We start from the raw sequence: 17572 nt of genomic DNA, 5'->3' as shown, positions 1-17572 counted from the left end.
TTTTTTTAGATATTTAGAAAATCACTTGATCTGAAAATTCTGGACCATCCAAAAATAGTGATTTTCAATAAATCTAAAAAAATAGTAAAAAAATTTCAAAAAATGTAAAATTTGGTCTCCAAATACATATTAATATGGAGAACAAGATGAACGGTTCGGATCGACCGTTAAGATTTGAAAACTCAAATATAGAGCCGTAGCACGGTAACAAATCGTAATATGCATAGTACCATAGACCTACTCTTATTTTATTCTTGTCACTTCACTTTACACATTAGTTATGAAGACAATTTAATTATTTTATTACATTAAATTCAGAAGCAGAGTCAAGACTTTTAAATTATAGAGATTAATCATAAAATAAATTCTCGAAGAATGAAGATCAATTTTACTATATCAAAATATTTTACTCTAAATTATATAAGAAATCATACAAAAATAAAATAAAAAAATAGAGGTTAATTGATCTCCATTTTCCATTTCTTCAATCCGTCACTGATTACATCATCTATTTACTTTGTTGTTATCAAAATTTTATTTAAACTAATTTTGCGTACTTCATTACTTTTATTTTGAGGGTGTACTTAACTACTGGCAAAATTTCGGAGCGCCTCGTTTAAAGTATTTTCCACACAGTTTAGACACACGATTAATGAAGTAGAAACGTTTCAGACAGAGAAATGTGCGACGTAACTTCCCTTTAATTATGACGGACCAACGGCTCAGATTGGATTTGTTCATCTATTGATTTCTCTTGCCACGTGGCCACGTTATTCACGTGGTGCGACCGATTATTTTATTAATATAAAATATAAAAAAAAAATATTGCAAAAGAGTGTCGTTTTTTATAGAATTTCAATTTGTAGGAAAAACAAGTTAGTTTATCCTGTTCAAAGGACGGAATAATCAATCCCGTTTTTCTAATCGAAAACTTAATTCTGCAAATCTAATTAGAAAAAAAAAGGCTAGAGAATGTCAACCGTCCCGTCCAATCCAGAAGTCGATCAAAGGTTTGATCACGGTCATGAATTTTGGGTATTTGTAAATGCAAGTCAGCATGTGGGACTTGCGGTTGCAGGAGAGTTTTCTCATTTTCTTTTGTTTTGACTTTTAGTAATAGTAACGAAATCTAGGCACACAAGTTTGAAATGAAAATTTTAATCTCCAGTACAGATAAAATTAGAGAAAGTCGTGTTCTTTGGTCAATTTGAAGAGATGTACTTTTATTGAAATAATACTTTTTAACTAAAAATGTGATAGTACAAATTAATATACCGTTATCAACTTATCAACTAACAATGGCAAGGAGGGGTGGGAGTGGTGCTGTTTACTTGTGGCATACATATCAGAGGAGGTCGGAGCCTGTTGCTCTCTGCAGGTTGAGGCAATTGCTCTGGTACAATCAATGGGAATACAGGAGTGTATTTTCCATACGGATAATCAGTGCCTGATGGAATCTGACTGGAGGGCCCTGGTGGAAATCTTTGAAATCTGGAGAATCTTTAGACTATATATCACCACTGTTCAGTTGTGTCAAGGTGGAAAGGTCCCATGCATAACGGGTTAGCGGACTTACTGGCAAAGAAGAGTAGAATAAAAAAAATCGGCGTGGTGCGCACCTGCGGGACCCATCACGTGGTGCAAAGTTGTTATGTCTCGTTTCACGCAAGACATGTAAATGTGTGCTGCTTGAAATTTCTGGGAAGTAACTGACCTGATTTGAACTGCGGGACCGGTAAAACACAGAGCTCAAAATAATCCAACAATGCGCAATGGGCCAAGGGCTTTTCATAAAAAAAAAAATTAAAAAAAATGAAGTAATCACACAGTTCAAATAAGCTCACCAAATCCAAAAGGATACCAATAAAAAAAAAAAAAATGCTAAACGGCCAAAAACCTTTTGGTCAGTGGCAAGGAAAAATGAGAACAAAATTGTCGTTAAATGAGAACTTCTCATTTGTCTCAGTAATATATAGGTCGCAAAAAGAGAAAAGGCATTATAAATAGAGCTGGTGTGCACTATGCTTATTAAGTTCTATTAAGTATAATTTTAAAGTATACCGAATTAGTTTCAAATGATAAATTTAAACTGTTGAAACCGATCTACTTCACAAGAGATGCATGTACATGTAAAATGTTTAATTTTTCGAATTCATTTATTACAAAATCGAACGGTAAAAAAATAAAAGTTTGTAAGTTATTTTAATGCTTTAATTTTTCATCTTTTTCTTTACCCTTTAACTTTATACTAAATAAATTTAAAAGGTTGAAAAAAAAAATTCATGTATATACATGAAACTTTCATGAAGTAGATGGATTCAACGATTTAGTTTCGTTATTTAAAACAAATTCAATAAATTTTAAAATTATGCTCGTCAAAAAGACTTAATAAACATAGTACACTGTAGCCTTTTCCACTTAAGACAAAATAATAATAGATTCTTTCCAACGTGGAAGATGACAATACCTGCAATGTTCCAACGTGCCTCTCTTGTAACGTAACTCACCAGACGAGAAAAAGAAACATGTGTATTTCCTCACTTTGTCTCGGAATATCTAAAGAAAATGAGAACTTTCAATTGGATATGCAGATCCATAGTAATTTAGCAGATTTATATTCACTTAATATTGTATCCTTGATGATTTATTTGTGGGCACTGAAGTCAGCCAGTCAACTCTACTGAAACAGTGTGAAACCTAATATTGTCCAAATTATCTGGATTATTCCCAACCTCTTGCAAACAATTTTTTTTTTTTTTTTTTAATATTGAAATCACAGTCGGATCTGATTCAGAATCAACCGCCCCGACAAAAAATGTATAAAATTAAACAATGAGATACTGTCGCGTGAATGCGTATCCTCTGCAGCAATTTAAAAGGGAATCTTTTGAGTTAATGAATCTCAACTGCTTGATTTTAAATGGAACCAATCTGATTTCTGTTTATAACATAGGAATCCTTCAAAATTAGTGCAGATCTAGTTTGCATGGATCTTAAAACAGATCGGATGGTCGAGATGCATTATCTCAAAAGATTCCCTTTCGAGTTAATGCAGAGGATACGAATTCCTGTCGCGTGGTGCTCATTGGGACAAGAATCAATATCGATCATCCACTGAAACGACGCTATTAGTATAATTACAATCTATCATATCTTTTTTTGAAAACTTGGTAGTAGCTACTAAGGTTTATGAGGGGGAATCAAACTTTCGACTTTTAGGTATAATAACTCTAAGATATTTTCCTAACCAATTGTGTTACCTCCCCTTTCACAATCTATCATATCTCAGCAGAGGTTAGGCTCTATCTTCAATTGGTTGTTAAAAGTTCCAGTTGTTTTAAACGGCCCGACATGGATTTAAGGTGTTTTATTTAGAACGGATGATTAACATTATTCATAGATAATACTTTAAATTTTCAATTCGAATATAAACCCCAAACTTTTATTATTCGATTAAATTTTAGAAAATTCAAGTGTAAATAAATCCTTCCAATATGCACTACCTCCGTCATGTTTTCTCATCGTTTCATATTTCCTTTCCAAAATTTATCCACTAGCTGAACCAAAAAGAAAAATTAATTCGCAAATCCTACTCTTTTTTTTCTATCCCAAATTTTTAATTGATTAACATGGAACTTTAAAACTTGAGAAGAATATACCGATTTCTAAATATATGTGCTCAGTAGTTTTGATTGATTCATATCATTTTTAGCCATCTAACTGCACAAGTCCAATATAATTTGTAAACACATGCATTCAGAAAGTAGACATAATAGTTGTTAATATTAGAATATGAATACTGATGTCAAAAAATTTAAAAACACGTTAGATGAAAAAAATTCTCGCAAATGCACAAAAAAAGAGCATCTGCATTTTCATCACAAAACCAATCTACATGTATTGATAGAAGGTAATTGCAACGATCTTTCGTAGGAATATAAAGCAATTGTTACTCTTAACAAGTTTACTTAATAAACAACAATCTTTATTTTAGGTTACAAATCAGCGGTTGGAATTTGTCCGTAAGACATATTACATGGACGTAAAATAAAATATATTAAATATTAAAATGATTCTTACAAATTAAAATTTGGGTTGAATTTCAAAAATAAATATAGCTTGATATTTTTTGAGGGATAATTATTGAGGCTGTCCATTACTCCATGTGAACATAACAAACCATTTTTTTGCAATTGTTGGAATGCACATGTTTCAAGAAAAGTGAGGCCAGAATCACACGTCCAAAGAAAAACAAATGAACAAAATAACTTTCTATTTTTCTTCCGGTAACCATCCCAAATTCCCAATCCAAAAGAAAAAACTATACTAGCTTCCAAAAGCCCAAAATTTTTACATACAAGTTACATATGAGATGAGTTCATGATCAGGCAACTGACATGAACTCGGTGGAGGGAAACCGAGAAACAGAAATGAAAATAATATATATATATATATACATATACAAACTCAAAAACCACGTTGTTACTATAAAAAGGGACAAAATCAACCTTCAAAAAAAAGGGACAAAACCAATAAAACAAATAAAAAATATAAAATGAAGACCAAGCTTCTAAACTATCAGATGATTCGTACCTCTGCCACTATGACTCTTTGAGAACATTTGCAGCGTTCCCCAGCATGTTTTTGGAAGCACTAAACAACCAAATGTCACATATATTGCAAATTATTTTGAGCATCATATCACCATCATTTGAGCTGGATAAGTTTCACTGAACCATCTCCACCACAAGTAAGGAAACCATGAGACATCACCTGAATGTCTGTTACTGCAGCCTGCACATTATACCAATCAGAATTGTCAAACTGAAAATGTGCCACAATTTCATGTAGAAGATAGGTGATGTTGAGAACAAATTAACTATGACAACCGTTACAGCTCTTATTAAAATAATAGATCTATTATCTACAATTTAGATAGGCTGTATATCAAATTTCATAGATTTGAAAACCGATAGGTCGAGATGGGGGCGGAAGCACAGTTGGCTAGGAAAAAAGTCCTAGGACTGTGGCTACCCAAAGTTCGAGAGTTCGAGCCCCGCTCATGACTTTGGAGCCTTTGCGAAGATTTCAAAAAAGAAAACTGATAGGTCGTCCATCAAGTGATTCGAAAAATTAACAGATTAATTTTATTGTCAATTGATCAGTGACCATGTAGTTTTCAAACAACTTTAATTTTTGGAACTGAAAAATTTTAGTGTTGGTTGCAGCCAATGTCAAATGAGTTTGGTAGTCAATATATTCATTCCCCAAATAAATTGCAAGAAACATTCCAAAGCTCCAAAATTAGAGTAAAGTTAGTATGAGTGGTCATCGATGTGATTTGTAAGGTTAACATAAAAAATAGTCAGCTCGGTTTCAACCGTCAAATTTAAATACTTCATCTCCATCTACTTAACAAGCCAAGCATTTATGATCCAAATTCTTCATTTTCAGAGTAAATTTGCATACGATGACGATATAAAATAATGACTTATTTGGTGCATGCATTCTTCAATATTTTTTTGGACTTGATCTTAAAAAAAATGAACTAAAAAGAATGAAAATTTCGTATGTAACACTTATCTTGAGAAGTGGACTAAGATCAACAGTTAAGATTTACTGTTTGAAGTTGATCTGATGGTATTTTAAGTTCAGCTCACTTTGTAGTGACCTTAAAACTCATACTAGCTTTATTCAGAAAATTATCCTTCAAATGTTCACATCATGTTAACACTTAAAAAATGTAAAACCTGCCAAGCTTTACTTTATCTTTCTCGTTAAATAAATAAAAAAACAGACCAAAAGGATGAATTTAACATCAATCACCTTGCACATATTTAAAAATCAATTCTTTTGTTCAGAGAATTATATGTGACTGGTTTAGTTGAACTGGATCCAGAGTTAGGGGATGAAAGACATTTTGAAAGTGAGGGTGTTTTAATTAAATATGTTTTTCAACTTAAGTAGGTCTCCCCATGGAGTTTATTCGAAAGGCTTTACATTAGAGAAGGTACATGGATTTCCAGCTTTTCAATAGGTATTTATGTAACAAAAAGGAATGTAAAAAGAAAGAAAGATATACCCTAACAACTCCACCAAAGACTCTGGAGTTGGATTGGAAGAAGGTATGCCGCTCATGCAACTTTGGCCATTGGTAAACAAGCACTGATTTTTTAGCATCCCATAATTTCACATCTCCATCCTTACTACCGGTTAGGAACATACTTGTATTTGGGATAGTTGCTATCCTTGTTATGCTTCCTTTATTCAACAAAAAGAAAGCAGCAGTAAGATGAGAAAATTAGGATAGAGCACAACTAAAATCAGAATTGAGGTGTAGACATGCAGTAGTTACCTAGGTGAGCCTTTGGCATATACCAAACCATTCCACTGGTATTGTCAACACTATGGTGGGTCCCAAGTTTAGGATCATACATGGCCGATGATTTATGCCTCTGGCTCTTAGTCTTTCCAGTTGTGATGAAGCGGAAATCATGCAACCCAATATCACCACTTTTGCCGCCTGTAACAATATATGGTGATATAGAACCACTTCCAATATCATTATCAAACACAGCAAGAGAGTGGGCTCCACCTGCAGAAATTAAGCTTTATCAAAACCATGAGAGGTTTCTCCACCTATTACAATTTCAAAGAAAAAAGTTCATGTGTTAGGTACCTTCATGACAAATTACAGAAGCTTGACATGTGGCAGGTGGCGCCAATGTATCCCATACTACAACGTTTACATTATTGGAGCTATATCCAGCTGCTGCCACAATCGATCCACTTGCTGATATGTACGACACATCCCTGTTTACCCAGCACACCAATAAATAGTTGAAAGATTGTACAGTTTTAAATTTTGTTAATAAATTTTCTAAATATTTTGCTTTTAGTTGTGACATACGATGCATGGTTGTTAAAACAAAGGGAAGAGTCAACCGGGTGGACATTGCTTCTACCTCCAACCTCCAGCTGCCACGTGCACACCGTCCCATCCGATGCTGCAGTGGCAAATCTATGACCATATGTGTCGAAACGGACAGCTGAGATCGATGCGAGTGGATATGGTGGTGGTACATTCACAGCTGGTAAAACACCGTAAGTAGCCAGTGCTCTCTCCTTACCAAACTGCAGCACTTGTTGGTTAATTGAAAGAAACAAAAACTTTTATCTACTTTTTGTAAAAGGATGTAGGCAGTACTTACCTCCCATAAGTATACATGTGTATTGCTAGATCCAACCAACAAAAGAGGTCGTAAAGGGTGATGTGACAGAGCACATGACTGAACAGTCTCAACAGTTGCTGGCAGATCAGTAAGTACATCAAACTCATCATGCTGGCCCCAAACCATGCTAGCCACACCAATGCCAGCATAACCTGGTATCCCAAAAGCACCACCTCCAGTCATTTCTCTTCCAGGCTTAGCCAAAGCGCCTAAGCCAGTTGCCGCTCCACCTAACCCTAGGTGTGCATCTCTCTTGCTGCTCTGACCAATGCCTGGGGAAATGCATGTGGGCACTGGTGATGACTCATGTCCAGCCCACCCGTTAATCGGCCATTCAGATTCTGACCAGATGTAATCTGCTTCCTCATTGCAGCTTTGCCCATTGGTCCAATTGAAAAATAAAAGTCCCTATTTAAAAAACCAAATGGATTATTATTAGTAATTAGTGATCACACATGACATACAGTTTTTTCCTTTTTCTTTTCTTTTAAGTAAACATGGCTACAACTTTTTTATGGAAAATTTACAGGTATCTACTCATACCAGGTGTCAGATTTTATAGCAATCACAGCCCTAAGGAGTAAGTTTTTTCTTTAAGGTAATTCTTCTCCTTTGTGAACAAAATATCTGATACGAACTTTAACCCACAAAAAAAAAAATTCCCTATATCATCGAGCAGGCTCTCCCCTAGCTAGGTGCTCAAACTGTAATAATAGACATGGCTTTGGTTTGAACATTTGAGCTGTGCATGCCAGAACTCCATCAAGAATTTTAATTCATATTACAAGCAAGAGTTACCTTCTTATTGCTTGCAGTTGCCACTTGCTGCTCATTAGTGGAGTTGAAACAAGTTGCCTACAATAGAATACAAATAAATTAGGGGCTGTATTATATAGAGTAGAACTAGGGTGTTCTTAAGCTCACCAAAGTGTTTGATGAGCTTAACTCCAAAACCCATCAAATCGGTATCAAATGATGAATCCGAACTGTTGGAATCCGCCTACCTTATGAGTGATACGTCTACATGTGAAAATTTTAAACATTCGAATTAATTGAATATAAAGTCAATCGGTCAAAATTAGAAGGTTAATAAATTAATTTTAGTGCATTTATTTTTTGAACATTTTTTGACCGCTTGACTTTATATTAAATTAATTCGAATGTTTAAAATTTTCAGATGTAGACACATCACTTGTAAGGTAGGCGGATTTCAACGGTTCGGATTCGTAATTTGAAACCGATTTGATGGGTTTTGGAGTTAAGCTCACCAAACACTTTGGTGAGCTTAAGAACACCCTAGTTCTACTTGTATTATATATCCTAACAATTGACACTTGAAAGATTACAATGTCATGAAAAGTACCTCTAGAAGCTCTCCAGTTCGCTTAATTAGCTCTCTTGGATTTTCAAAACAAGAATCGATATCCTTATCAGCACCTGAATGATGCCCTTTTGTTTCTAAAATCCTATCCGCATCTTTCCAGAAGGCAGATAGGTTTTTCCCATTGTGCTGAAAGCAACTAACTTTTTCATCTGCCAACCCAGTGCATATATCCTGAGGCCTCACTGACATTTCCCACAGCAGATTGATGAGAGATCCTCTCTCACCATTGTTGGGCAATCTCTGGCTGTCTACTTGCTGGTTACCGTTATGTTTCAGGTTTGCAGGCTCACCGCAACTCTGATCTAACCACATGAGAGCATTGGAATCTAAACCATCTAATAATTGTCGTGTTAAGTAGAACGCTAATTGTTTTATAAACAAGGAACGAATAAAGTCTACAGAGTTTATCAATAACTGTAAAAACTGCTTTTCTGTACCGGTCAGCTCCATAATAGGGTTCTTTATAATGGTGGATAGGTGTATCCACAAACAAGTACAGATAAAGAGCCATTTCTCATCATTTGACAGCGTTGGAGTTGATCCCACATTCTGTTCACTATGAACATGTTCAGATATCTCTTCTGATTTATCACTGATTTTTCTTTGCAATGTTTCTATTAGCCTATCTACAGTAGTTGTAAGATCAGATTGCCCCTGAGAAACCATGTCTAGGATAGGTTTAAACAGAATCACCAACCCCCTCACATCTTCAACCAACCAGCTGAGAGAAAATTCAACTGTGTATTCCAGTAGGTCTAATATAGAAAAGATTTTCGGACAATCGGTTGCTCCACCAGTCCCCAAATGGCAACTCTTCAAAAGCGATCTGCTGAGCCCCAATAACCTCTTTAGATATGTCAGATAGTATTTTCCCATGTAATCATTTATGGAAGTGCCTCCTCTGTAAGAGGCCATGCCCATAATTGAGTTGGTAAAACTACACGACACCACGTACCGACTAAGGAAACAACAAATCTCCTTATTGGTCTTTAGAAGAAGGGGATGAACTGTGCTTAGTCTATCTCCTGACAAGCTATTAGCTCCAAATAATAAGTATGCAACAAATAACATTTCTTTATTGCAAAGAAAGAGAGAAACCTGTAAAAAGAAATATAAAAGAACGAATAAATTTTTGTTTCAGACATACTAATTAACGAAGACACCTCCTTGCTCTTTTCTCTAAATACATCTTATATTTGTTAGTTATTCCCAAGAGAGTTTACGGGTCATACATGCATAACCATTTTATCGTTTCAAATATTTGAGGGGACACTTGACCAATAGTCAACAGTACTCCAATAGATCCACTCATGGGGCTTGAAAACAAAAAAGACAGATAGCAAGGAGTTAAAAAGAGAGAAAATTACCATGTCTATTAGATCACCAGGTTGCATAATGAATTTCTTCTCAAACACTGACAAAGCTGTCCTTAATTCACTGCGAAGTTCTCCTATCTGAGTATCACTAATAGTCGAGTGACTATCAATTTCTCCACTAAAAGGATGATTGCAAAGCAAAAAAGGCACATAATCGCACAAAATCTTTGGCAAGTACTTTGATGCCATCATCAGCTTAAAGCTAGACATGATATGAGAGGCAGCAGTTCCTGACATCCAACTAAAAGCTGCATCAGATGAAGGGTTGACAAACTCTTGAAAGACCTTAAAGTCTTCATTACTTGAAGCAGTCATATTTCCTCTAGAGTCTACGCTCGATGCCAGGGATAGGCATTCTAGTGCTTCAAGCTGGTGAAAAATAAAAATAAATATTATCTTTTTTGTCTCAAAAAAACTAAAAGAGAATAAACAAGAAGAAGATAGCCGGCATAGTTGTCAAACTTACAGGAAGACCATATCTGTTCAAAGCACTTGTGCCCAGTGCTGTAAAAACCTTTGAAAGTCTTAGTGCAGGGACTTCACCAACTGATTTCTTAAAACTACTTTTTGATGCTAATATAGCACAGTAGCGGCCAACTTGGGGGTCAAAGAAAGAGGCAAGGGGTAACTGGGTTCTGCTCTTGTCAGGTCTACCCCTTTCAAAATTTTCAAAAATCTTCTGCACTGCTTGAGAATAGTTCCCTAATTTCCACTGTAATTGACAGAACAACAAAGTTGCATATTAATAAACAAAACCAGCATAGTACCAATTGTCAGCGAAAACAATAAACAATTTGGATACTGAGTAGAAAAAACATACTTGAAAAAGGCTTGCAAGCCAACGGTCCCCCTTTTCAATTGCACTAGGAATTAAGACATTAGATATGAGATCACGCTCTAGCAAGCCTGCGTTCCCCTCCCGAAGTTGGCAGATAACAAGGGCCAGCTGCTCGTCGCCATAATTCTTTGCACAAATTGATACTGCAGAGGAAACATCCCCTCCTAAGAGGAAAAAGGCAATGGCCAGCTCCAGTTGATGCCTCCCCATCAACACATAAGCATTCTTGAGTGCAGCAGCCTTATTCTTCTCTTCCTGAATGAAAAACCACCAACAGTAAGTAAATAACACTTTTCACCCCCTGGCAGCCCCCTCTTACTAGAGAATGTTATTTAGAAAGTATATTGTCTGAAAAAGGTGAAAAAAGAATAAAGTTGGTTATGCCTGGAAATTACGGCAGAGGAAGGCAAAAAGGACTTTGTCTTTTTCATCTTTGCTAATCTTGAAAAGACCAGCCAGGACTTGAATCCTATTCAGTGCTATATATAGAAGAGCACACTCCTTTGGATCTTTCTTTTTCAAATATTGCATCCTGGCCAACTTCTCCATCTGTGATTTGATTTAAACCACATGATATCAGCTAATTGAGTTGGAAAATTAAAACACTGTAGAACAGCATACTGTGTTGGAGCAAAAACATCAAAATTACCCTTGGTTCAATATAGAAAATAAAAATCAAAACCTAAAGCAAATTTGGCATTGCCATATAGTTGCATGGATAGAAAAGAATAACAAGAACCTTTTAACTGTTAACATACCTTTGCCCTTAGTTGCGTTACATCATTGTACCAAAACCCAATACCCAAAGCTTGCATCTCTAACCAGGACGGTTCAGACGAAAGAGTGGAACTAAGCAGATCATCTTTGCACTCTGATTGAAATGCCCATGCTATCAAAGCTGAATTAACATGCCAACCTTGTTCGTTAACTGAATTGCCAGACTTCTGGGCAAAATAATGGCGTTGGAATTGCACAGAGATCCAAAACCTTAGGAACAACAGAAGGGTATTCTACTCAAAGTTAGTATTTACACATGGGTGTAAATAAAAATCTTTTAGAAGTCTGCAAAGCTGACTATTAGTAATTAGGGGCAATTTCATGTATATCCCTCAAAAGTTTCAATATTACATACTTATCCCTCCAAAATCAATAATTACATATTTATCCTTGAAAATCATACAAACTCACATATTTGTCCAATCTAACTCTACATATCAAATATCTCCAAAACTAATTAAATAATATTTTTAAAACTTAAAAAAATTATTTAATTTACAGTATTAATTAAAAAAATATGTTGACTATTATGCTCTTAGTTTTTGTCCGTCTAAGTTATCTTCTCTCTAAGGCGTCAAACCTCCCGCCTCTCTCCAAACAAAAATGGAAAATTAAAGTAGCAAGGGGCGGCAGAAATCTGTGAGAGGGGAGGCGACTAGGGAAGGCAGGGATAAATTTGTGATTTGGCACAATTGAAGCGAGTGGCGGGGGAGGTTTGGTGCCTTACAGAGAAGAGAACTCAGGCGGACTAAAGAAACTGAAGGGTATAATGGTCAATATATTATTACTTAATATTGTAAAATAAATTTTAACGTTTAAAAAAATATTATTTAATTATTTTTGGAGATAATTGATATGTTATAGTGTTAGATTGGGCAAATATGTGAGTTTGTACAATTTTCAAGGATAAATATGTAATTACTGATTTTGGAGGGATAAATACGTAATATTGAAACTTTTGAGGGATATATATGAAATTCTCCCTAGTAATTATATGATTTGATACAGCTTAAGTCGAAATGATACTAGAGCACTGTATCAAAATTGTTTACTTACATGCGGCCAGCTTCGTCAAGGTTTTTATACGGAGAAGACCGGCTTGGATCACTAATTTCACCCAAAATATCAGAAATTACAAGGATTTGAGTTTTCTCTATGCCAGATATTTCAGAACATTTATTAAGAACGTCTCTTAGAACAGTCATATCTGACTTTTGTGCAGGCATGGTGAAATTGCTGTTCCCCATGCCTCCCCTGTAATCAAAGGCATTTGAACTGAACTGGAAAGAGGAAGCAAAGCTAATACTACTGTTCATTCCCCATTGGAGTACTGCGTTGTTAGACACATCTGTCGAAGCCACATCAGAAAAATACTGTGACAAATGAATCTCTGGAATCTTACTAAGAGTTTCTCCAGTCTTGCCAGATTGGAGCAGGTCCTGTAGGATTTCCTGAGCACGTTTCCATTTACCTGCCAATAGAATGAGATCATTCAGTACAACTGTCTGATAGTATGGTAGCAAGCAAAATTACAAGGGCTTTTATTCATACAATATTACCTGAATAGAGGCACCACATAATTGATTTTGGGTGGTACAATGGAAAAGGCCCACCTAATCTCCCAGCCAAATCAAGCAAGTTATTAACACTTGTCTTCTCACAAATTTCTTGTATGTTACTGGCACATGTAATTCTACTTGCATCACTTTGGCAATCTGATTTAAAAAGACCCTGGGAATACACTGATAGATGTTTGTCATGAACAAGCACAGGAGTTGCCTTAGGGCCCCATAAAAAATTCTTAATCTCATAGTAAGATGGGGAAACTGCAATACAATCCCAAAAACACGTCTCTTTTGACTTCTCTGGCCATATCAGATCAAGGTCAGGCATTCTCTGAGAATACACTCTTAACTCCTTTTCAAGGCTCAACCCAAGCAGCAATTGCCCATTTCCTATAGAAAACCAACTCAACTGAACAACAGGAGATTTCAGTGTTATAGTGTGCTCTAGAAGAAAAACAGCACTTGATCCACCTGGGATACAAACAGGTTCCCAAATACCAATACATGAAGTACCAGTTTGACTGGTGTTGCTAAGAGTGGCAATTCTAGTACCACAATTGGAAAAAGAAACAGAAGTAATGCATCCACTATTGGCAATAAATGAACCTACCAATTCCCAGCTGGGGCTTTCTTTCTCAGACTGCAAGCTGCTGTCCAAAATACCCAATTTCCAAAGTTTAACACTGCCGTCAGAGCATCCTGTTATAATATGGTACCATGGGGAGTAACCACAAGAGCCCTTGTTGGGAAACACAACAGGATTTGGCAAAGCATAAGAAAAACAGGTTATTTCGTAGTCATCCTGACTAGTAGAAAAGGCTTTTGGAGAGCATGGGGAAACTGTCACATAGTATGCATCCCCTTCAAAAGATACCTGATACCCCCCTTCATTTGACAAATAGTCAGTAGAACAACCATCCATGCTTCCACTTTGGGTTAGACAGTGAAGATTAACCTTCCATGACAGAATCTGAAACTTTTGTTTCCATACACAAGAAACTAAGAAACAGTTGTGGTTAACAGATTTATCGCAGCCCAAACCTAATGATATAGTGAAAATATCATCTGGTGGACCCTCACCATAGTTGACTTCATCAAAAGGGACAGTAAAAATGTTTTGAGAAATAAAACCTTCCCCTTCACCTGGTGTTCTGACACCAAAACAATCAATTTGTCTCCCTGATGCTAAGAGAAGAAAATGTGTCTGGTCTTCGAGTGATGGTGCCCAGGTCAAACATGAGAATTCATTGTCAGAGGAAACTCCACTTTTCAATTCTATCCTACCAATTAAATTCCAAACAGGAATTGAGGTTGCGTGCAAATTCCAGGAGAAAGTGGACAAGGCTGCAAGAGACCAGAAAAGAAGCACACCATCTGAATCCAATGAAACAGACAGGTCAATTTTACAGCTATAAGGATAGATACATGCTTGCCTAATGCTTCCCTTATGACCATCTTGATTCAGAACCCCAGATGATATACAAGATAAACATCTCTCTTTAGTGGCACAGCTGTTAACTTCATGATGTGCATTTCCTGATTCCGGAATTGGACTGTAGAACTTTGAATATACAATCTTACAATCAGGTAACAGCTGGACCAAAGAGCACATGACAGGGGGGCCAGAGAGTGACTTCCTAGAAATACGCGCCTCAACAAGTATAGAACTGCCTTTTGACAAGTCCTGATCTGTTAGTTTCTGCTTTTTCCATAAATTGACACGTGGATACCTCACAGGAGACATATCATCGAGACAGTGCACGGCCCAAAAAGAAACTGATAAGGCGGGACCAGTACTCACAAGCCAATCGCACACACCCACATGGTGCAGGTCAGCATCATTCTCTGACAAAGAATAACACCCTGCTTTTTCTCTTGAGATGACGCCTCTTGATTCAACTGCCCACATCAATGATATATCAGTCCCAAGAGTTCCACTCAAACAGCTATTTATCTCTACAGTGGCAATGACATGGAAAATTCTATTTCTAATATTATGTGAATCTTTAGACCTGCCGCCACCACAGTCACTCCAAAGTCTCGCCGTGCCATCTATGGAGCAAGTTAACAAAACATCCCTCCTTAAATTGGGATGATCGTTTTGAAGGTGCCGTCCAGATGCTGGTCTCCATTGAATCATCGACACGCCACAAGGATGAGGCAGCTCAAGTTTTCTTAGACCGGCCTTTCCGTCAGTAAGATAGACTAGCACATTATTTTGCACATCTCCAGGCAGAGGAGGTGACTTGTCTATATTAGAAAGAGAAGCAGTTGCAACCGGTCCTTGAGCAAAACCAGTAGCTGAAACAACATTTTGAGGCACTTGAGCTCTTGATCTCCATCCAACCTCCCATGAAGGTTTCTTTCTGAGCCATAAAACCACATCAAATCCAGCTGCAACCAGGGCATCGCCAGTTCCAGTCCAAGCAATTGCTTCAACTGTATAGTTTTCCACAATTGTCTCTCTCTGCTTCCAACTGAAAGAGCCTGCATGCACCAAAAGTACTGAATTATTCAATTATATGTTATTCATTTATAATTCATTGTACATCAACTGTTGCTTTTCATAAAATTTAAATATATATATATATATATATATATATATATCAACGGGAGCTTCTCACTGTACATTTAAATTCAACCCACAAGAAAGCCATTGTCAAAAAAAAAAAAAATTAATACTTAATTTTTTAAATCATCAACTGAACCTGATTGCGAAGGAGAAGAGATGGGAGCATAAAAGAAGATAGTACTTCCAGCAGCAATAGCAATCTCTCCTAGAGAAGGAATAGTAGGGGACCAAGAGACAGCATTGACCAACTCTGGCAGCTCTATGACCTGGCGAAAGAAGGGAGGAGAGGTGAGAGGGGATATCACGACAAGAGGCCCAGCGCCGTATGCGATCCAGGAAGCACCGCCGAGGTCGGAGAGGCAATCCACGGCGGAGGAGCGGAGGTTCGGAGCCGGAGGGACCAGCTGAGGTCTGAAAAAGCTCAGAGGCAAGAGGAGTGACGTGTCGGTGCTATGCTCCCCCTCCGCCATGGCCATTTCGTCTCGCTCTCGCACTCGCGCGCTATATCTGACAACGGTAGATACCGTAGATCCAGAATTCCAGATCGTTGGGATGCATTTCCTTTTTTTTTTTAAGTTTTAACTGTTTAGTTTTGCTTTGTTCGCTCCGCTCAGGAGTCAGGGGCAATGTTATAATGCTTTGGGGTCGAACCGGTAGATGAACCGGTTAATAGCTTATTTTTATAGCAACTAATTTATAATAGAAATATTATATTCCAAATAAAAAAAATTCTTGATTAATTTTAACTAAGTGCAAGAGGTAGAAATGTATATCATCGAACTTATACATGAAATCAAAATTTAATTTTTATAATAGTTAAGAAAAAAAACTAGCAACAAGGCTGAATGATTAAAAGTTGCAATTTTAAGATTAAATAAAATTGTCACTGGATAATCAAAATGTGAAGCTTTTTTTTATAAAACTATGCATAACATTATTTTAATGCTAAAAGATTCAGATAATCAAATAAATAACACATAATTATTTAAAGAAAAACACATGTAAAACACATTTAAAAGATTCCTGAATGATGTGAAACTTTGTCCGATACAATTATTTAAAAATAAAAAATAAAACACATGCACATGTATCACACATAAGACAACATAGAGTTGTCCATGAAATAACATGTTAGTTGCTTTAACTTTTTTTACTTCTTATGTAAAAATAAAAAAAAATTGTAAATAACAATATGCGTTTATGGGATGGACATGTACTTTCGAACGATTAATTAGCCTAAACAGCTATTGTTTACAACACTGGTAAAAGAGAATAAAGGAGATGTTTCAGACTTCAAAATAAAAAGCAGAGAACCAATTTTGATCTTGAATCGGTTCACGGTTCACGTAAAAAATCATCCAAGTTTTAATTTCCGGGTTTTATAAAACGTGAGTAAAACAACCGGGCCTGAATTTTCCGACCTGTTCTGCTTATTTTTGAATAAATATGTTTGCTTATCTTTGGACCGAATGTGCCTAAAAAAAAGATTCTTCGATTGAAAATGTCAGACAATCAAAATTTCAAATTTTAGATCTTAAAACATTTTCCAAATGAATTTGTTGAGCTCACATCACTGTCGATGCAGTTTGGAGACGATTCTTTTTTAACAAAATTGGATATCAAATTACTCAACTATTTTAATATTTATTAGAAATTCTTTATTTAGATTTTGAAGTTGCGACCTCCTACACAAATATAGGAGGACATTATTTTTACTACTAAACTAAATAATAGATCTTTAGTTTGAAAACATAATTGCACCAATTTTTTTTATTTTTTTTATAAAAGGCACATCATATGCCCGTTTCAATATATTGAAACTGGAAGT

At 36.1% G+C, this 17572-nt stretch overlaps 1 protein-coding gene across 1 annotated transcript; it reads right to left on the bottom strand.

Annotated features, from left to right (window-relative positions):
- Positions 1–4310: 4310 nt before the first annotated feature.
- On the bottom strand, positions 4311–16366 carry LOC144562817 (transducin family protein / WD-40 repeat family protein). The gene is made up of 16 exons (XM_078312112.1): positions 15881–16366; positions 13167–15659; positions 12664–13078; positions 11589–11817; positions 11215–11379; positions 10813–11085; positions 10459–10704; positions 9984–10361; positions 8596–9714; positions 8031–8087; positions 7212–7640; positions 6911–7134; positions 6680–6813; positions 6356–6595; positions 6083–6261; positions 4311–4794 (listed from the first exon to the last, which is right to left on the bottom strand). The coding sequence occupies exons 1-16, from the start codon at positions 16218–16220 to the stop codon at positions 4708–4710; spliced, it is 7008 nt and encodes a 2335-aa protein (XP_078168238.1). The 5' UTR covers positions 16221–16366; the 3' UTR covers positions 4311–4707.
- Between the last annotated feature and the right edge of the window lie 1206 nt (positions 16367–17572).

The sequence above is a fragment of the Carex rostrata genome, chromosome 12, assembly GCF_964058835.1.
Source record: "Carex rostrata chromosome 12, lpCarRost1.2, whole genome shotgun sequence".
Lineage (NCBI taxonomy): Eukaryota > Viridiplantae > Streptophyta > Magnoliopsida > Poales > Cyperaceae > Carex > Carex rostrata.
Note: the sequence above shows the minus strand (reverse complement) of the source record. Positions and strands in the feature narration are given on the sequence as shown.